Source organism: Kogia breviceps, chromosome 7 (assembly GCF_026419965.1).
Source record: "Kogia breviceps isolate mKogBre1 chromosome 7, mKogBre1 haplotype 1, whole genome shotgun sequence".
In the NCBI taxonomy this organism is placed as follows: Eukaryota; Metazoa; Chordata; class Mammalia; order Artiodactyla; family Physeteridae; genus Kogia; species Kogia breviceps.
Genome location: NC_081316.1, coordinates 70,628,824 through 70,650,565, shown reverse-complemented (window position 1 = coordinate 70,650,565; position 21,742 = coordinate 70,628,824). Strand labels below are relative to the sequence as shown.

Below are 21,742 nucleotides of genomic sequence, written 5' to 3'. Positions count from 1 at the left end.
AGTGGCCCTGAGTTTCCTAGGTAGTGTTTGTCTTCCCCACTAGAGTTCCCTGCTTCCTCATATTTCCGCAAAGCTGCTAATCCTTTCATTTTAAACATCAGCAAAGTAAAGTCCAAACAGATTAAATGAGCTGCCTGAAGTAACATGCCTGAGTTCATGGCAGAGTCAGCATTAGGACTCAGTCTTCCTAACTCTAGATCTACTGCTTTCTCCACTTCATTACCAAGTAATACTCTCAGCAGAGAAGATTCTGAGGAGCATGTGGGCTCGATCTAAGGAAGCTGGCCCAGAAAAGGGGGCTCATCAGCACGAGGCTGACCAAACTCGACCAGAACTTGAGTTAACAAAGCCAGGTACAATTAATACTAAATTTGAATTTAGTGTTCTTATAAAAAACAACCAGACAAAAAGATTAGCAAGAAAAAGGAATAATTTAAATGGACATTCTTTGTGTGAGAAAAAGCTTAAAATTATACCAAAAGACAAAAATATACCGTATGAAAATGTCTGTTGAAAATAATTTTTTATTATAAACAATATAAACACTTCCTAATACTTTTTGCATGTATAATACACTTTCTTTTCTTTGCCTGAGTTTTTAGGAACATGATCTCTCAACACAATGGTTCTTCCCTTGATGACCATTCATATATTCAATAAGTACCAAGTGCCAGGCACTGTAAAAGTTCCAAGGGATTAAAGAAAAAAAACAAAGGTGAAAAAAGGCATAGATTCATTTATCAAGAGGACCATAATCCAGTAGAATGTTTCCTTTATTTTGGATATCTCTGTTTTAACATATATACTTCCAATTTGTGATATATTTTAGTCTATTTCTTTCAAAAATAGCTTATATATCCAAGGTAAACTGGACAATTAAAACAATTGTTTAGATAAAATAGGGTAAAAACACTACTTTTAGCCTTAAATAAGCAGATGATTTATGAAAAAGTGATTCTGTGGCCTTAGATCATTTTGTTAACAATTTTAATATACTTTGATATTTTTGAAAGACCTGAAATATTTTAATACAAAGAGTTATCAACTCTCTGTGTCTTCTATAAATATGAAAAGAAATATTTGTCTTCTTTGAGAATAGTCCTTGAGTCATTGTCAATAGTGAAAATTAAACACAATACAAAGGCCACATCTGCTGTCCTCACCATTAGTCTTTGTCTCATATCTTTAGTGACTCTGATATTTCTGAATGAAGAGGGGCACATACATCCAAATATTTTTAGTGAAAAACCCAAGTTATTTCTTTGGAAAGTTGTCTACAATATATTTATTACAGACATTTCCCTTTGGTTTATTGTTGTTTGTGTATGGCTGTCATACACGCCCCCAAAATTGCATTTTCATACAACTTTATACTATTTGGTAAAGATGATTCATTAATTATATAAATGTGATTTACTTCTATGTCTTTGCAAAGTTTCCTTATAAATATATTAAGCTAACTCTCTTTGACAGATCATATATCCCATTTTTGATGTTGAATATTGTCAACTACTGCTTCTGTATAGCACACAAGAATGGGTGATCCTTAGAGATAATGAATTTCATGACTTTAAAATTCACTGTGGTTCCAGCCCCACACATAGTTGTATAGATACTAAATATTCAAAGACAACGTACTGAAGCTTGTTCACAGAACTAAGCTTTCCCCTGATATCTCTCCCTCCCCCATGACCCCCCAAAAAACGTCCAGAAGCATTATCCCAAATGGTCTCCAGGATTTAAATAACAATATTTTTAAAACATTTAACACCACAATAGGGAATTTGTTGGCATGACACGAACAATACGGTTACTCCAGATGCTGTATTCAAACTGTATGGGCCCATTGAAAAAATAGATATAACCTAAGAAAAAGATCAAAAAGAAAATTTCAGAGTTTGAAAATAATGTTTTACTCTAGCTACCTTTAAAAGCCCAATCTGTTAGATTCACTTTTTTTTAAACATTCCAATGTTTATCTTTATAAATACCACTAATGTTTTAGTATATTTCTTATAATTTAAAGAGGGGGAAAGGTATAAATGTCTCCAGTTCTCTTAAACTGTCACCTCGAATTAATTGCTGTATTGTCAGGAGTTCCAGTTTTGATGCTTCAATTATTGATATTGGTTATTTTTTGTAAGTTAGAGATAACATCTGTTTCCATAATTCAAGCAAAAAATCATTATATAGCTACGATTATTGGTCTTCATATATAAATTACTCCCCACTCCACCCCTGATTTGAACTATACTTTTTGCATCTTAATATCTTTAAATTTACAGCAGTGTTTAAGATTTGGCATCTTTTATTCATAGCAGTCATTAAGTAAAATTCTCATTTATTCTAAGAATATTAATTTTTGTTTGCAGTCTGTGTAAATAGTCACACAAGAATGAGTAATCCCTTAACTGCCAGACATTTATCAGCACATCTAAGTTCTGTATAAAATGCCTTTATAAGGAAATTATTTCAAGGGTTACAGAAGCCCTCCATTAAGGTCAGTGCAATGAAACTAGTTACCATTTTTCTCGAAGACAGCATCTACTTTATCGCCAATTCCTGGGAAGTCCTCTTCTATTAGTCTGGGGTAGCCTTTTTGCATCATACGGTTAGTTTCATCATAGCTATTTAATAAGAAAAAGAAACTCTTGAGTAGGTCGTGAGTAAATTACTTTAGAAATAATACAATGGATATAAATGGCAGCTTTCAAAATTGACAAAAGTTTCAAAATTTTAAGTCTATTTGAAACAACCAGTAGCTTTTTAAAATTAGGAATTATAATACGGAGTATATAGTGGATACCTGGTGAGGTATTTTGACTTGCCTAAAGACCATCTTTGTAAAGACAGTTATAATCTCATTTCCATTTCAAAATTTGTATAGCTGTTATAAAAGTGTATTATTAGGAAAGTGTTCTTAGAGTGAAATAAATATATGTTTATGCATTGAACAATTATCTGTTGAGCTCCCACTATGTGTAAGACAACTTGCTAAGTGCAGTAATGGACGTCAAACTATTTAAGGTTCAATTTCTGCACAAAAAAGTTATAGAGGCATACAGTGGAAATAAAACTAGGAAGGGGAGCACAGCTTTCCCCTCTCATAACTTTATATTCCATACTCCTCTTCCCCTGAACATACTCACACCCTAGCCAACCAAACACACTCTGAAATTAACCTAAGAGAACAGCCTCCTGTGATATAATATTCTTACTGTTACTGATGAAAGTTTTTGTAGTTTTGAGGTATGTTTTAATAGATAAAAAGTAAGAACCACTGCACTATCAAGAAAGCTAAGACATATACACACAAAACTGCAACACTAGGCAATAGGATCTAAACATCATGAGACAGTAAACATGAGATGTCATGGGAGTTACCTGAGAAGGGAGATAACTTTGAATGGGGTGATCAAGAATGACTTTCACATTAACTTTAAACAATGGATAGAATTTCAAAAGAGAGAGATGTAGGGAAAGACCTCTAGCAAATAAAATTGCATAAGGGAAGGTTATGGGGAGATAAAAGCACAGTGCATTTGAGATATGGTAAACAATCTATCTTGACTGAGCCATAGACCTCATATAGGGTAAAGGGACTGGAACTCTAGTGCAGGTAGAACCTGGCAGTAATATTTAAAGTCATAAGTGTCATTATCAGAAATAAAGAAGCCAAAAGGTAAAGATGATATGTAATGTAAGAGTGTGTATGTGTGTACACATGTATGCATGCCTGAGTGTATATATATGTACATATATATATATATATATATGATGAGTGTATGTATATATATGTGTGTGGAGAGAGAGAGTAAATTTACCATTTTAAAATTTTCAACTATTGTGTACCTATGAGATAATCATCCCTGAATATAGACATGGATTTGGGCTCATAAATATTGCCAATGTCAATGCTTCCTTGAGCTCTACACGTGTTTTTTATATTCCTGTTCTACTTGTTCTTCAAAAGGAGCTGGCTTCACAAACTACAAGCCTAGCAGCTTCCTGGCCAACCTCTCCAATGAATCAACAGACTAGAAATTGTTACCTTCTCTTGCTCAGTTTTTTCCTGTACCTATTCTTGTGTCCTCTCTGGACACAGAAGATGGAGCTCCATGTAAATTAGGAGAGGATGACAAGAAAGAGAATCCAGGAGAAAGATGACAAGAAATTAAGATGTCAAAATAAGAGAGAGGGCTTCCCTGGTGGCACAGTGGTTGAGAGTCCGCCTGCCTATGCAGGGGACATGGGTTCGTGCCCCGGTCCGGGAAGATCCCACATGCCGCGGAGCAGCTGGGCCCGTGAACCATGGCCGCTGAGTCTGCGCGTCCAGAGCCTGTGCTCCGTCCGCAATGGGAGAGGCCACAACAGTGAGAGGCCCACATAACGCAAAATAATAATAATAATAATAAGAGAGAGTTTTGCCATGGTTGTAGTACAACAAATGCCTAAGAAAGAGAAGAGTGGCCCAGAAAGGGCAAGGATTACATGTGTATTTTAAAGAGGGCTTGAGACTTTTAAATATCTGTGTTAAGAGTTACCTGCTGGAGCTGTCATGGAAGAGAAATGAATGACTGGTATGACATTTAAAATACTGCATGAGATAATTTTAAGTAACAAGAGATTTTTGAGACTCACTTTGCCTCTATGACACAAGAAGATGGGTCAGTAAATATGGCTGCCATACCTCCAGACTTGGTTTCCTGAGAAGAAGAGAGTCTTCCCTGTATCCTCAAAGTGAACGGCCGCACTTATCTTTTTAACCTCTTTTGGAAATCCCAGTTCGGATATTTTTCTGGGATAACCTTCCAGAATATCATAACCATTAAGAGCCCAAAATTTTCTGCCTAGAATAAGTAAAATAATTGTTTTATTATTCAAGGGAATCTATTAAAACTCACATATGTAGATATTTAACAAAGAAAGACTCATTTTATACATTTAGAAATAAAGTAGTCAGTGTTTGTGGTCACCATGTTTATGAAACACAGAAATATGCACATTCTTCAAACAAACAAGAAAAGGATTTAAGATGCCAGTTTCCTAACTGTAAGTATAGCCAACCAAACATCATGATTACTTTGACAATTTGTTACCTCTGAATATTAAGTTTGGAACTGGGTGAAAAATACATTAAGATTTCTGTATGAATAAGCAGCACAGTGAGAATAGGAAATTAACTTGAAAACTCAAATTTTATGCCAGTAGAAAATTATTTTCTTCTCTAAAAAGTGACTTCGTTATAGCATTAATTATAATAGTCAAACAATAGAAACAATGTCAGTAAAATGCTATGTAGCCATTATAAATTATAATCATGAAGCTGGAATAGCAATTTGGGAACCTATGTCAAGGGAACAAGTAGAATATTAAAATGTATATACATTATGAATATAAGTATTTAAAATACATATTTCATATGGTGAAAGACTAGAAAATAAAGTGATAAAATAAGTTGACTTTTCAGAAGGGGGAATTATGGATAATTTTTTTCAATTTTTAAAAATGTACATTGTTATAACATTTGCTTAGTAAATAATTTTTAAGAGGAAATAAGAGAAAAAACTGACATGATTGGTATGAAATAAAGACTGGATATGATAAGTAATAATGTAGACTTTTTACTTGTCAAATTTGGGGACACTTGGTAGAAAGGTTTCAGGTGCTTTCTGGTTCCCATTTTGTTATACTTGATTCTTAATTTAGGTGTATTTTTGACAGCGATCATTTTATTAAGTCTCTGTAGCATCAAGTTCATCACTGCCTGCTCTGGACATGTGGGAGGTCTCATTGGTGGAAAGATTACCTCTAAAGATGAAGATAAGGTCATGGGAAGGGTGCTCATATGCAGCATCAATACGGTTGGGAAGTTCTGGCCAAAAGGATTTTGTTAAGAACAGCTCTGCGTCAACCTGCTGAGGATGCAGACGCCAGAAGAATCTAACACAAAAGTAAAAATGCAGAGTTTGCCATCATTTTTTCAAGTGCAATATGTCTATCCTGCTAGCTACCTGTCTCCACATCAATACAGGTAAGTTAGACACAACCATTCCCTAGCACCCGTGAAGGGGAAAGATTTCCACTTCCGTTAAGTGCCAGTTAAACAAGCTGTTGCTATCTTAACTCTATCCTAAAGTATTGAAGTCTAAAATCTCATAGAGCCTTTGTGAAGGCTCCAAGTCATTTGTGGGCTGGGACCATGCTTTGTTCAATTTTGCATATCTTGTAAGTGGCAAGCAAATGTGCCAGGCATTGTGTTGGGTTCTGGAAAGAAAACATGAGTGACACAAACTATGCTTCCAAGATCTCATGGCCTGGGGAAACTGATATATGAGAAAATACTGGAGCACAATGAAATTAGAGCTATGGTAGAGGAGGTAGGAATGCTATAAGATCACAGATGAGGAAACAATTAATTCATTGAATAGATGAACAAATGAACAAATAAGGATATTAAAACAATATCAAAATTTTAAATCAGTATTTCATTTTTCAACACCTATAGATTTAGGTTGTACAGTGCTTCCTCTCTTAAATTCCAACATATGTTACCAGAAATAAAGATTTTCCATATCAAAAGGAATTCATGTGGAATTATGAGTAACAGCTTACTAATATGGTAATTGATTTCAATAACTGCATTTTAAAACAAACTAATTGTATTTCTATATTTACTTTGTAAATATGTCTTCATAAGAAAAACTACAACCAAAGATGTAAAAGGAAGCTATACAATGCCAAGATTATCCATTGAAAAGTAAAACATTTATCCATCAGTTATTTACTTCCTCTCATATATGTAAATAAACTACCCAAAGTTCTATTATTTTCACTAACTTCACCTTTCTTTGGAAGTTTGACCACATGTTTCGGCAATTTGAAGATATGGCTTCACAAATGTTTGTTACATGCAGGTTTTATAAAATAATATGAAGAGTACCTGTCTTTAAAGATCATTGTTTCTCCTCGGAGACTGGTAATGGCATCAAGGGATAAGGAAGGATCACATTTGTCTGGCGTTTTGGGATGTTTATGGTTGGGGTCTTCATCTCCTGGACCTGCAGTCATGAAATGAGTGAAGGAGGTTTTACTGAGGATGACCTGATTCTGCCAATGGAGATCAGAAAGGGCAATAATTCCTGCCACCCCTACATAATGCTCCAAAGTACCTGTAATCCTACTTCCTTCCTGCATGGTTACCAAATTCTTGCCTATGGGACTTCTGTTTTCATCTTTCAAGACCCTTGAGAATCATCTCAACTACAAATTTAACTTTCTTGAGGTTGGTGGTAGAAATGGGGTAGGGGGGAGAAAAGACTTTGAGGAAACTTTCCCCATGCTTTGCACAACCTATTGACAGACTTCTCTTGAGAAACACATTCCTCTCAAAGCCATTTCTGGCAGCATGTTGTCTCTGTGGGAGCCCACATTTGGGCTCTTTCTCTTGCCTATTTTATCAGCTGTCAGCATCAGCTCACATCGGTTTACCAGTTGACTACATCACAGCTGCATCTCAGGGAAAAGTTAGGTCTTCAGCCATTCTGGTATGACTGGCCACGTGTTGGGAACACTTCCACCAGCTCACATGAGTGCAGAAGAGGTGCAGTAAATAAAATAATTCTAAACTTATTTTTCTCTAAATAGGTCCTATTAGTTCTATCATTAAGTTCCTCAGTCAAAATATTGTAGAAATAGTAAAAATTGCAAAATTCTTGCCTGTGCCTACACTAGCTGCTATAGTAGATTTAAATCCAGAAGGGAAGATAATAGGTTGGGGTGACCTGAGCTAGTTTTCTGAGCTCTGTGTTCTAGAAGTGTTTATACTAATGACTGTGTACTGTGGTTTTACTTCTATTTATTGTAGGTACTTTTGCTTGTTTGGGTTGAAGTTTAATTATTTTGTAAATATTATTGAAAATTTGGAAGAAAAATTCAGGAACAGATTCTTACAAATGAATTTACAAAAGAATTCAAACAGAATTCTTACAAATTCTTACAACATCACTGTAGATGTTGGTTAAAAACTAACACAGGCCACTTGAATGGTTTCTACTGTGGCAAACAAGAGTAGTTGAAAGAATACCCAGATTTTGTAAAAGCTGGTTAAAATCTCACTTTCTCCCTGTATAAGCTGGGTGAAAGCTATCCCAAAAGCTGTGTTCCTATCCAGCTGTGTTTCATCCAGCTGTGCTGCTATCGATACACTATTTAAACTCTACAGGCTTAGTTTCTTCATTGGTTAAATGGTGAATAAAATATTTCCCTTTCTGATGTCAGAGGTATTGTGAGAGTATCAAATGTACCTTGCAATGTATAAAATACAAACATGAGGAGTTACATTCTGCAAAAACTTTGGAGAATGGAATATTTTCTACTTGAGCAAGTAGTTTGATTTGAAAAGAAAAAATGAGCGTGTTTCCCCAGGTTTTAATAACAAAACCAGGACAGCAATATCGGTAATGGTAAATTCACTAATAATTTAGAAAATAAATGTACATATCTCTTCTGCTGTTAAACTGATAAATTAATAGTTACCATAGAGAGACTGGATCCCTTGTACATCATCATCAGGAAGCATAAAATGGCTTTTGCCAGTGTAGGTATATATGGGAAACATGAGTGCCCCTGGGTCCTTGGAGTGGTCAAGACCTAAGGAATGGCCAAACTCATGGGCAGCAACAAGAAACAAGTTGTAGCCTGTAAGAAAACAAAGAAACTGAGGAAAAAAAAAAGTCCTCCAATGACCAATTCACAGAATAAATATTATTTTCCTCATCTATCTGGTATGTCACAATTTCTCCTTCTTGGCTATTTAACTCACTTTTTAAAGTTAATATTCAGTGTCTTAAAGGAAGATTTAAAAATTGATTTAATAATTATAAATAATGTGGTGCTCTCTTTGATTATAGCTCCCTACACAGAGTACCAACACATTGATTAGTAATCCAAAAAGATTTATTGTGAAAACACTAGTAATCCTGATTTGCTTTTTGTTTTCTCATGTCAGGTGAGGAAAGTAGACAGTGATGACTTTAACTGGAAACTCATGGGAAAAAATATAGTGTGATACATATCTATGGTACTGCCTAGAACATCATCTAAACAGGAGGCAGCATCCAAAGGTATAATGACCAAGCATAGAGGATGCATTAAATAGGATCTCTGGGAATCTACTTGGGAGCAAATTCCAACCAATTGATCCTTTCCAGAATATCTCTAGACTCTAGAATTTAAAGAAACAGAAACTCTGGACATGATTGGCCAACTTTCCTCTATTCTCGAAGACTACTATGTCACTGTATTTACACTATTTCCTCTCGTCACTCTTTCCACCAATTTTTGAGCCTCCTAATACTGGTAATTTAAATTGGAAAAAAAATAATAAAATATTAAAAGAAAAAGAACACATGAAAGCTGGAGCCAGTGGTTTCAATTTGACCTTGAATACCCTTTGCTATCATAGCCTGTGCATAAAGAGAATGTATAACAAACTTAGTGAATTGTGCAGACCATAAAAGTGACCAAAGTTCATGATAATCTGAATGAAAAGTAATTCTTCATTGAAATAACTAGCAGTGGGTACCATTCTTGGCCTTCAGCTGAAAAATTAATCCTGACTTGTGGATGTTTTCATTCATTTCACTTAAATATTTCAAACCCAGAATTTATGTAGGAACCAAAAATTGAAGCTTACTGTGACTATGTCTTAACAATACTAGGTGTTCTTTCTTCCTAAAATCATTCCTACCTGCAAAATATTCAGACATTAAATATATAAATTCTCACCTTTCCTTCCAAAGACAGATTGGAGATGTATGCATTGAGATATTGACTATTCAAGGCCCAGTTTTACTTCTTGGAAAAATAATTCTTTTTATTTAAATGAATAATAAATGTAGCTGTTTTTGAAGACTACCCTCTAATTGTCACAACTAAGAGTCCATATAGCTCCAAAATTAAGTCCTAGTTGTGATAATCTGGCTTTTCTGCCTAAATTAACATTCCCAATTCTTTTGAGCCTTGAAAATTCAACTACTGAATGAATTCACTCAACAGTCAGTTTCATTTTGCTCTTGTAATTACAATTTAATCTGTTTTGTCTCATGCTTTCTCAAGTAAGGCACTATATTGATTTGTTAGAGTGGTATTTGTAAAATCAGTGATATAGACAAGTCTAAAACAAGTAACAGAGAACAGAAATTTGACTGGCTTGTGCCATTAATATTTCTACAAGGGAAAAAACTATTCCAACTCACATCCAACTCATTTACGATCTACATATTTAGCCTTAATAGTTTTTAGATTTATATTTGTAATAAACTGTACTTCTTCAACATGTCAAAGGTAATCCACAATAACAACACGTTGGTTGACAGAAAGCATTCTGATCCTGTTTCAAAGTTAGCTAGTATCCCTCGAGCCACTAGACTTAGTAGACTTTGCTCATTTTTAATGTTTCATATTGACTTATAGAAATGTCCCTTGTAGAGACTAATAAGTGAAAGATTATAATACTTGTTAAAATTTTTTTGAAAATAGAATCAAATACCAAATATAATTTACAGTACGCTTAAACTTCTTATTAATGGGTTAATGATCTAATCTAATCTGATAATCATGAATTATATCTTTATAAGAAATACTACCTTTGGAACTACTTGTCCAGGTTTCATCATCATCAAAATGGGCATCTCCTCCATAATTTGGTCCAGGAGGAAAAGCGTGAGCCAATAGACCAGAGGGTCCATCAAATGGGTAGAAGTCACCATGCTCTATACACAAAAACAAGAGTTAAGACTCTAATTATATGAAGTAGTGCCTAGCACAGGTTCTTGGTGAATTTTTTGTTGAATTCTGTAAAAATTAATGAATAACTGAAAGAAGGACTAAAAGAATGGAGCCAACTAAGGAGCAGAATATTAAAACTCTGCATTATTACCTTTAGTTCCAAAAGAGATCATGATATCCGCAGTGCCATTGTGAATTCTGGTAAAATTCAGAGGTGTCACAGAAGACCAAACTTTGAAGGCTTTTTTGAATGCCTTTTCAACTTCAGAATGAGTCAAATCATGGGTATAATTCACAATTCTATTCAACAGAGAAAGTTTCAATCAAATTTTTGGAAGGTGAAAGCTATTTTAGAATATATTTTCTTGGAATACTGCTTTTCTACTCAAAATGCAGTGGCTTCTCTAAAAGTTCTATTACAGTTCCATTGTTTCCAAAAAATTATTAATTATGATGTCATACAAAGACTGTAAAATGAAGAATTCAATCAGGTATTTAAGTATCTCCAAATATTTGACCATTTGACATCTTAAAGTATTTAGGTGTTTAATAAAACTTATACTGCATGCTAAAAGTTCTGTATCACTATAGCCTAAACAAATGAAATAGTTCTATAAAGTTCATAGAGAATGAAACTCTCCATTTTTAGCACTTTTATAATAAATATGCCTGTTTACTGCATCTGCAAATTTCCTTGAAACTACTTTTACTTCTATTTTGATTTCATATCTGAAAGAAACAAATTGAGATTTGCAGTGAGAAATAATGCTGGGTTAATGTAACAATAATAGATGCTATGAGATATTCTCATCAACAGTATTAAAGTTATTTCTGGACCTACTTAACTTCCAGTTTAATATCTAAGACCTACGTAAAACAATGGGACCACACGTGTTCTGTCACCTGTAGCTTGTGCTGAAAATTAAACATCTGATACTACAAAATATAACAAATATTAAGAAAGGTAGTCTATGATTTACCTGTAGGTTAAGTTCATTTTAGACCATTTGAGAGTTCGAGGAAAAACATTGTATTCACCCACATCAGGGACGCCACATCTTGGTTTTTTCATGATGTCTAAGGTGTTATCATCAAGTCTTCCCGTCACCTCTAAGCCAAAAAAAGACTGCATTTCTCTAAGCCTGTCAACCACAGAGCTTGCTGCCGTCTTCTTCAGGATTCCAGCAGGATTCAGAGGATAGTAGTATGATTTCAGGTAGTTCTAGGAAAGAGACCAAAATGATCCTCTTTTAAAAGAAAAGGACATTTATGAGATGTATCACACCATTGGAATTGGCAAAATACTCTACCTCTGCAAACTGGAAGTCTTCCTCGGACAAATCGTCAGAATCTTCATCATTGGGAAGAGGCAGGGACCAACAATGAGTCCAACTCAAGAAGAAGAAGGCAGCCAGGACACCTGGGTGCATCTTGAATGGTTGTGCTTGGAGGCTGCTGCTTTTCCACGGACAAGTACATTTACTTTTATAGGCCTATGATGGTGAGTCATCATTTATGGACAAGGTTCAACTTCCTAGTCAGTTAAAGGTAAACATGCTTACATGGGGACTTTTTTTCCTCCCAAGAAGTGTGGTTTGTGGTAGAATTTGAGGGAAATATAAAATGAGGCCTTCTCTCATTTCAGCAGGGTCTCAAAAACCATCTGGCAAAATAACGACCTCAGCATATTTATGGCTATTGTGGGAAGAGTAAAATTTTCACTACACTTGGCAAAAATGTTTTTCCCTTTGTAGGAAAGTAGCTACTTCTACTTTTTCAGATAAGAATATCAAGATGGTACACTTACTTCCGTAAGAAGAAATGTAGTATTGTTTCCAGAATGTTTATAACCTGGTGAGTTTTAAAATTAATTTTCTCCAGAGAACTTAAGGGGGAAATATTATACATACATGAAGGCCAAAGAAATGGACCAGAACCAAGCTTGGAGACTCATCACAGGATTGAGTGCTGCAGCTGGAATTTAAAAGCACTGGTGTGACCTCTCAACAAAACATGGAGCCCTGCATGAATTCCCTACAGGTCCAGGCAGAGGTAGAAGAATATTAGAAGACAGTATATTGGAATACAGTATAATGGCTAACACATATTGAGGGATTACTACATGCTAGACTTAAAAGATATTATCTTATTTAATCCTTACAACAGTCTTATGAAGTAGATATTGTAGGAAGGCTTGTTTTTCACTTTACATATGAATAATCTGAGACACAGAGAAGTTAAATATTTGTTTAAGGTGATATGGTTAATAAATGGTACTACCAGCATTTGAATCCAGGCCAGTAGACTTCATGTTTTTGACCGCCATGGAATATTACCTCTACTCCATCCATTCTCAGATATTTTCTCAAAAACAGAGCTGCTTAGTTCCCACACCTCTGGGAGTGCTCAGGAAAACTAAGACTCTATGGCCATTTTCAAGTTTCTTGATTTTTACTTTTAAATTTGAATAATAGAAGTACCTTTGGTCCAACAGCTCCAGAAAATTGTCCTTTAGGGGCCTCTAGTCTATTATTCCCTTTAGAACTTCACACATTTGATACCGTGAATTCAGAATGCTACCCTTGGTCCCTTGCAGATGTAAATGGATAGAGAAATATGGGCTATGATCTTCAGATTGACTGAATGATTGAAAATACAAGTTAATTTAAGTGATTAAGAGTCAGAGAGAAGTTTAGATCAGAAAATACTAACAAACAGGAGGAGCATGAAGACAGATTAAGGTGAGTAGGGAAGAGGTATCCCAACATGTGGGTAAAATGCTATAATCTAAATTAGCCAGTACCTCAGAGAAAACCAGAAAAACCTATCATATGTAAGCAATCACTTGAAGGAAATTTATTATGCTTTTATCCAATATAGAACCAAATAGATCCTTACAATAGATTATTTCCAAAGAGTTCAATATTAGATTTGGGCTCAATCAGATACTACACTTGATCTTAGCCAAAAGGCTGAAAAGCGATTGGGCTCAATCAGCAATGCAAAATAATAATTTGATTTAAGCCTCTTCCATGTATAACATTTAATTTTGAGATCAAGTGAAAATTATCCACAAATTTGATTCATCTATTAAGCTTACAAGAAATCAATTCATTAGAAAGCATTTGCTTTTACCAATAAATTTTTATAGTCTTTTAAGGTCACATTAGATAATAAAAAAGAAGTCCTTGAACAAGAAGTTTAAAAACAAGTGTCATTTTGTTTAATGTTTGAAAGTGGGTGAAAAGAATCAAATAGGCTAACTCTACTTATAGATCTTCATATATTTATAGAAATGTTACCACCTGAAACTAGAATTTTTTAAAGCCCTCTTCATTATTAAATAAATGAATGCTGATCAGGCATCAACTATGCAGGATACTATGCTAGTCACTATGAAGATGGAATGAAGGATAAGATAAGAGCCTTTTACTTGTGGTGATTGCAACTTTATCTCCCCCATAAAGAAGGATTTTTAATGAACAATAAAAATAAATGTCACCATTTTTCAACTTTCAAAATTATGCTTACTGTCAAACCGCTTTAATATTTTATTAGTTTCTTATTTCATTTAAGAATATAAACAGTGCAAAAGGTGAAACACAGAAAGTTTAATGAGAACATGCTGTTACACATTTCACAGTTTTCTTAGTGGAATAAATAAAAATTCCTCAGAAGATTAAAGTAGAAATTGATTTCTTAGGAAAATCATCAGACTGCTCTACTATAGGCTATTGTTCACGGAGGACTGGTTTTATACAGTGATCAGGATGTATCACCACATGGAAATGTGTTGGCAAACTGCTTGTCGACACAAGTCCTTATCTCAGGTTAATTATTAAAATGAAAGCCAGGCCTTCTGGTTATCACTGGTGATGTGGTTTGTAGTTTCAAATGACAACTTAAACACAAAGAGGCTGAACTGGTATATTCAAATGGTTCTAAGAAGCTTACGAATCACTGGGAAATTTGAAAACCTGTAGAACAAGCAAGCAAAACTCTAGACGAAATTAGATATGTGCAGGTATGTGTATCTACTGCTGATTCAGATATAAGCAATGTGGGACTTTTTAAAACATATGTCATCATCAGTTTCTAAGTTCAAAACATCACCCAGAAGAGAACCTAAAATGTCTATGAACAACGCTTGAGTAAAGCACAGGGATGTTCCGGATTAGAAATAATAAAATAATAGGAACAATGGGCCATTTGAGTTGGGTTAAAATTATGAAAATTCTGTAAATCAAAGAAACTTTATGATAAAAAATTTGGCTTCAGTTTAGAGCATTGTAAATTATCAGTGTTGACAATGACACTTAGTAATATCTTTATTTTTCTAAAAGGCAAATGATTTGATTCTATAACTGCATAAAGTAATGTTTTTTTTAAACACTCTCTGATGGTTGCTTTTCTCCAGTCTCTGATTTTCTTTCATTCTGTCCTTTCTTTTTTGCCCATGACCCCATGAAATGGGCTCATGTGCTCTTAGAAAAAGAGAACTAAACTAGAATTTAAACATTTAATCATATTTACACCCTAGATTAAGGGGTAAGAGTGCCCCACCTAACCTACTTATGCACAATCATGACATAATCCACTATTTTAGATGCTGAAGCTACAAAGCAGAAGATGATCAATTTAGGAGTTCATTTACTTTTATCTTTTAACATTTGAATTGCATAGTCTTCAGAGATCCTGCATTCATACTGTGTTGATCCACAAAAGAAATAAATAGAATCTGCAAGAAAAAATAAAAGTCTTTTCAGTTCTTACTCGAGTATGACATCTGAAAGCCAAGACACAATTTCCTGGGCTCTATTCCTAAATGAATTTTAATTTTTATTGTGTTTTGTTAAAAAAGAGTGGTCACTGAATGTCCACCTCTGCCAGTTTTAACCAAGTACTGTAAGAGAAAACAACCAGGAATAGAACACACATTCTAGCCCATCCATGCCCAAATGTCTCTGAAAAGGAAAAAAAACAGGGCTTGGCAGTGAATAATAGAAATGAAAACAAGCTCGAGAAATGGGGCCTGAGGTTTTAACAACAAGCAATTTCAGTGTATTTTAAAATCCTTAATATTTGAACAATGAATCAAAAAGTCTATTTTTAAAACAGCCTAACCTCACCTTGCTACCTCAATTCACTAAAGTAGAAGTTGTTACATATTTTTAAGCAATAAATTTTCTGATTTAAAAAGTAAAATACAAAAAGTCATAAACTTATTGCATAATGACTGGAAAATAGTGAGATAACTAGAAGACAAAATTTACTGTAATACCCCAAGATTTTTTAGATAACCCCATATATATATAAAATTTAAGGATATATATATATCCTTTAAATTGATTTATTTAGATGACAGTCAACCTTAAAAGTTTTTAAAAACAGTACTTTCTAGAATAGAAAATCTTACCAGGTTAGTCATACATTGCATCTATTTTATTTTCAATTCTAGGAAAGTTATCTTTAATAAATTTGTGGTACCCATCTTCCATAGTTTGCCTTTCTTGATTGAGTCTATTATAAAATTGAGAATGAACTCAAAGTGTGCAAAATGTATCTTAATAATGCTATACATTAAAGAGGTTAACATTTAAATTTTTCCTATATGCTCTAGTTAGTTAATTTCAGAAAATTATAGACAGGAATTCACTGCAACCATGCACTACCAACAAAGGCTTCTACCTCAACCTGGCTGCTAAGATGATTTCATCCCTTCAGCACTGGTCTGCAAGTGAAAACTATGGTCATCCCATTGTTAGGTTCATGGACAGCAGCATCAATTTCTTGGGTGTCTCCTGGAAATCCAAGCTCACTAATTCCCTTGGTACATTCATCCAGCATGACATGAAAGCCCTAAAGATTTTTTCTTGTTAATAACAATGAATCAAAGAAAGACCTTATTTTTGGTTGGAAAGTTATGACCAAGCAAGGGACATGTCTAAGGCAAAGAATGTAATAAACTGACTGAATATAAACTAAATTACAAAGAAATCCTTCTAAGTTATGGATTACAGGATGTGTGTTTGTTTCTTTTACCTCTCCAGTGATCCAGAAGTCCTTAGCTAAGTCTGTGGAGCTCACATAGAGATGGAGAGCACAGGGCTTGGAATCAGTTATACCAACCGAAATCCCAACTCTGCCATTTATTAGCTCCCTAATCTCAGTGATACAACAGTGAACAAAACACATCAAAATCCTGGTCCTCATGAAGTGAACACTCTAGTAGAGAGAGAGAGAGAGAAAAGGAGAAAAATAGAGCAAGATAAAGAGTTGAGGGCTCAGGGAGGACTGTTGTAATTTATATATGGTGACAGGGAAGGGCTCACTGAGGAAGTGAAATTTGAGAAAGACCTGAGGGAAGGTCAGTGAAGGCATGAGCTATGGAACTGTCTGAGGAAGAATGCTCTTGGCAGAGAGAACAGCAAGTGCAGTAGCCCTGAGGTAAGAATGTGCTGGTATAATTGGGAAAAGCAGCAAGGAGACCAATGTGGCTGGAGCAGAGTGAGGAGAAAAGTTACTCAATCTTAACTATACAAATAGGATCATCACAGTACCTGTGTTATAGGTTATATGAGGACTGAGGGCATTTGCAACAGTGCCTGGAACACAGGAATCACCTGATATATATCATTAATTAACAATAACTAACCTACCTAGCACCTAGCAAAACCATTGTGTCAGGCACTCTTATAGGCATACAGGATATTACATAAACAGTATTGACAAGAACTCTTAGATATTAGAAGGAGAAAGTAGACATTGCAAAAATAAGGCAAGTTTGGCTAGTTAAAAATATTATTAAGAATGTAAAATGAAGGGGCTTCCCCGGTGGCGCAGTGGTTGAGAATCCGCCTGCCGATGCAGGGGACACGGGTTCGTGCCCCGGTCCGGGAAGATCCCACATGCCGCAGAGCGGCTGGGCCCGTGAGCCATGGCCGCTGAGCCTGTGCCTCAGGAGCCTGCGCTCCGCAATGGGAGAGGCCACAACAGTGAGAGGCCCGCGTACCACAAAAAAAAAAAAAAAAAAAAAAAAAGAATGTAAAATGAAGTGATGCTATAGAATGATTGGAGGCAAGGCTGGGGGGATGGACACTTTTACCTGAATGTCAAGGCAGGCCTCTCCAAGGAGATACACTTAAAACTGAGACCAGATGACAAGAAAGTCTCAGCCATGAAAATACCTGGGAGCAGAGTATTAGTCTAGGCAGAAGGAACTGCAAGCATGAAGGCACTAGTATGGAAGAAAGCTTCTGTTCAGTGAAAAGTAAAAACGTGTGCCAGACTATAGCAAACAAGGAGAGTGGTGGGAAAAGCTGAACTGGGGAATTTGAAGACTTTCAACTTGGGGTGTTTCCCAGGTATTCCACTGATGTTAGGCCCCAAATTTGACTTATGTGTCCTTAAAGATAATTTTTTCTCCTCATAACTGCATAATAGCATCAAGTGTGAAGTCTAGATCACATTTCTCTGGAGTTTTCCCACTGAATGATCTCTTTCTTGGACCTAAAAGTAAGAAAATAATGACCCAACATGGTCTCTTGATTTTCTTCAGATTGTCTCCAGATTCTTTTCAAAAGCAAAATAACTATTAGCATTCTAGTTTTGATGTCTAGATTTAAATGAGATAGGAAAACGTCTTCAGATCATATATTGTGGCTTATTCCTAATTCTTAGTCTCAAATACTGACCTGTGTTTCCCTGTGTCTGGGGGAAGCGCCACTGCTTAGCTTTAAGGTGAAGTCAATGTTCTTAACTTCCTACCTTCAACACTTCCTCTGCTAATTAGTACTTTTCCTGGGCCCTCTTGCCAAATGTCTTCTAAGTAGCGTCAGCCAAAGGGAGGCACTGGAGAGCAGGAGAAAAGCCAGTATTTCTTGTCCTCTCCTCTCTCTTCCTTGGGAGGAGTGGTGGCTGTCTCCAGTTCTCTGTAGAAAGCCCCTCTCTCTGTGGTTCCAGCTCCTCCCAGGCAGCCCCACCATGCTTTCTAACTCCTCATCACTCAGGGTTCTGGGTTGGTCACATCATCTGCTCCCTGTGTCTCTCTAGCCCAAGGGGCTGGTAGAGGTTTTTGGTGTTGCTAATTTGTGGGTTGTTTCTGTTTCTCTTCTAATTCTGTTTTAATACCTAAAGCGATTTCTGGTTCCTGATTGGATCCTGACGGATAAACTTGACAATATAAGGATTAAAATGGGAAAATTCTAATATATTTTCCAGTCCCAATCAGCACTGACTTACTGTGTCTTCTTGTATAGTTTAATGTATATCTTCATGTATAAATTACATATGTATTTTCAAATACAAGGATAATAATAGCTCCCTATTTTTTAATTTCACAGAGAGTGAGAAAATGAAATTAATATTGTATTTTGACAGCAAACGTAATAATTATTTTACCCGGTCCCCAGGACCTATAGGTAAGGAACATTTTCTCCTGGGTCTGGCCAAAGACTGATACCATGTCCTTTATTAATTAGATTCTATATTAAGTTATATTTTAATTAGATTATATATTTCAATTAATAAACCTCCCACCTTTAATGGAAATTTCTGTTTTGTTTTTGTTTTTTTTCTTTTGGATGCACCGCACGGCTTGCAGGATCTCAGTTCCCCTACCAGGGATTGAACCTGGGCCACAGTAGTGAAAGTCCGGAATCCTAACCCCTAAGCCACGAGGGAACTCCCAGAAATTTCTTTTCTCATACAAAATTTGGAATGAATTTAATATAAATTATATGAATTTTAACAGGATGGATTCTATAAAATGGTATTCTGTAGTCTGCACCAGCCATGCATTTGCTAAAGTGCAGCATACAATTATGAGCTTCTCTTCTGAGATGGCAAAAAGATTTGGAGAATCTTAAACTACAGGTACAGAGAAAACTAAATTATTATAAAATATGCCTTTTGAAATAAGATTAAAAGTTTGGGTGAAAAGTAAATGGAGGCCAACCTGGTAATCCTGATTCTCTCAGATCTGGACTTCCACAAACTCATGGAGAAAATCACTACTCGCTGTTATGTGTCTTAGGACTATATTTTTCAAAGGGGGTGATGTGAAACCTCATTCCATGGGATATCAGAGGTGTTCCACCAATATTAACGGTGGGAATGAAGAAAGGTAGCAAAGGAAGGGGGGAGAAAAAGAGGGAAATGTCTATGGTCAAATAAACTTAGGAGATATTGGGTTAAACAACTGTGAACCAGTTTCTTTCCTGGAGGACTTCCTAGAGCTTCATAACATCATGAAAATCTAAGAAAAGGACTAGAGCTTGGAATGAGTCCCTCAGTTATTTGAGCTTGGAACAGTCTTTTCAGTTGCTTCTTGAAGCATTTGTGTTCCACAGTACACAGACTGAGAAAAGCTGTTTTAGGAGATTAGCAGGGCAAATGAATACTTCTAGAATGAGAAGAAAACCAAACATCAGCAAACCACAGAAAGCCTAGATGCCTTTGACATCATCCTCAGAGAAGATCTTCCTTTGGCTAAGGTGGGTGTATATCAGATAAGGTACATCAGAACCTTGGGGTCCCTGGAGTGCTGGAGACCCAAGTTGTGGCCAAATTCATGTGCAGCAACAGCAAAAAGGTTAATGTCTATGAAGGAACACAGTGTTGATGATGTAAGTAGAACCACACCAAAATCAGTTCTTTTAAAAGATTTTTTAGACAAATTCTTTAAGCCTTATTAATTACATCTCTCCCTTGTTGCATATTTAATGAAGAAAGATAAAAATCAAAATCTGTAAGGATACCTTCGTCAGTGACCCTGACACAGCAAGTGCCCAAGGGGTGCAGGTTGGAGCCACTGAGATTCCATTACTGATTTTGTTGTGCCCTTTGACTGCTGTGTTATTAGGCAGTAATGAATAAGAGAAAAACTATGGTCACTTTACTTTCAGTGAAAAAGAACATTTGGGCACCACACAACTGTACAAGTATATATAGCCACTATGGAGAACAGTATGGAGGTTCCTCAAGAAACTAAAAATAGAACTACCACACGACCCAGCAATCACACTACTGGGCATATACCCTGAGAAAACCATAATTCAAAAAGAGTCGTGGGGCTTCCCTGGTGGCACAGCGGTTGAGAGTCCACCTGCCTATGCAGGGGACACTGGTTCGTGCCCCAGTCTGAGAAGATCCCACATGCCGCGGAGAGGCTAGACCCGTGACCCATGGCCACTGAGCCTGTGTGTCCGGAGCCTGTGCTCCGCAAAGGGAGAGGTCACAACAGTGAGAGGCCCACGTACCACACACACACACACAAAGAGTCATGTACCACAATGTTCATTGCAGCTCTATTTACAATAGTCAGGACATGGAAGCAACCTAAGTGTCCACTGACAGATGAATGGATAAAGAAGATGTAGCACATATATACAATGGACTATTACTCAGCCATAAAAAGAAATGAAATTGAGTTTATTTATAGTGAGGTGGATGGACCTAGAGTCTGTCATACAGAGTGAAGTAAGTCAGAAAGAGAAAAATAAATACCATATGCTAACACATATATATGGAATCTAAAAAAAAAAAGGTTCTGAAGAACGTAGGGGCAGGACAGGAATAAAGACTCAGACGTAGAGAATGGACTTGAGGACACAGAGATGGGGAAAGGTAAGCTGGGATGAAGTGAGAGAGTGGCATGGACTTATATATATTACCAAATGTAAAATAGATAGCTAGTAGGAAGCAGCTGCATAGCACAGGGAGATCAGCTCAGTACTTTGTGACCACCTAGAGGGGTGGGATAGGGAGGATGGGAGGGAGACGCAAGAGGGAGGAGATATGGGGATATATGTATATGTATAGCTGATTCACATTGTTATAAAGCAGAAACTAACACACCATTGTAAAGCATTTATACTCCAATAAAGATGTTTAAAAAAAAAAAAAGATTAGTTTGGAATATGTAAAAGAAATAGTGAATCCTGTACTGGTA

General features: G+C 35.8%; 1 protein-coding gene and 1 pseudogene across 1 annotated transcript; both read right to left on the bottom strand.

Moving 5' to 3' along the window:
• Positions 1-507: 507 nt before the first annotated feature.
• On the bottom strand, positions 508-12,242 carry MMP13 (matrix metallopeptidase 13). Its single transcript, XM_059068609.2, has 10 exons — positions 12,102-12,242; positions 11,772-12,013; positions 10,943-11,091; positions 10,650-10,775; positions 8,539-8,700; positions 6,944-7,061; positions 5,810-5,943; positions 4,691-4,850; positions 2,524-2,627; positions 508-1,865 (listed from the first exon to the last, which is right to left on the bottom strand). The coding sequence occupies exons 1-10, from the start codon at positions 12,219-12,221 to the stop codon at positions 1,765-1,767; spliced, it is 1,416 nt and encodes a 471-aa protein (XP_058924592.1). The 5' UTR covers positions 12,222-12,242; the 3' UTR covers positions 508-1,764.
• Positions 12,243-13,619: 1,377 nt separating this feature from the next.
• LOC131760697 (U2 spliceosomal RNA) lies at positions 13,620-13,775 on the bottom strand (annotated as a pseudogene).
• Between the last annotated feature and the right edge of the window lie 7,967 nt (positions 13,776-21,742).

What these genes read in the sequence shown, in the direction of transcription:
- MMP13 (XM_059068609.2), bottom strand. Translation starts at nt 12,221, where the DNA reads ATGCACCCAGGTGTCCTGGCTGCCTTCTTCTTCTTGAGTTGGACTCAT. An exon ending in AAAATGAACTTAACCTACAG is followed by an intron (nt 11,092 to 11,771) that starts GTAAATCATAGA and finishes TCTGTTGAATAG; the next exon opens with AATTGTGAATTATACCCATG. An exon ending in GATCTCTTTTGGAACTAAAG is followed by an intron (nt 10,776 to 10,942) that starts GTAATAATGCAG and finishes TTTTGTGTATAG; the next exon opens with AGCATGGTGACTTCTACCCA.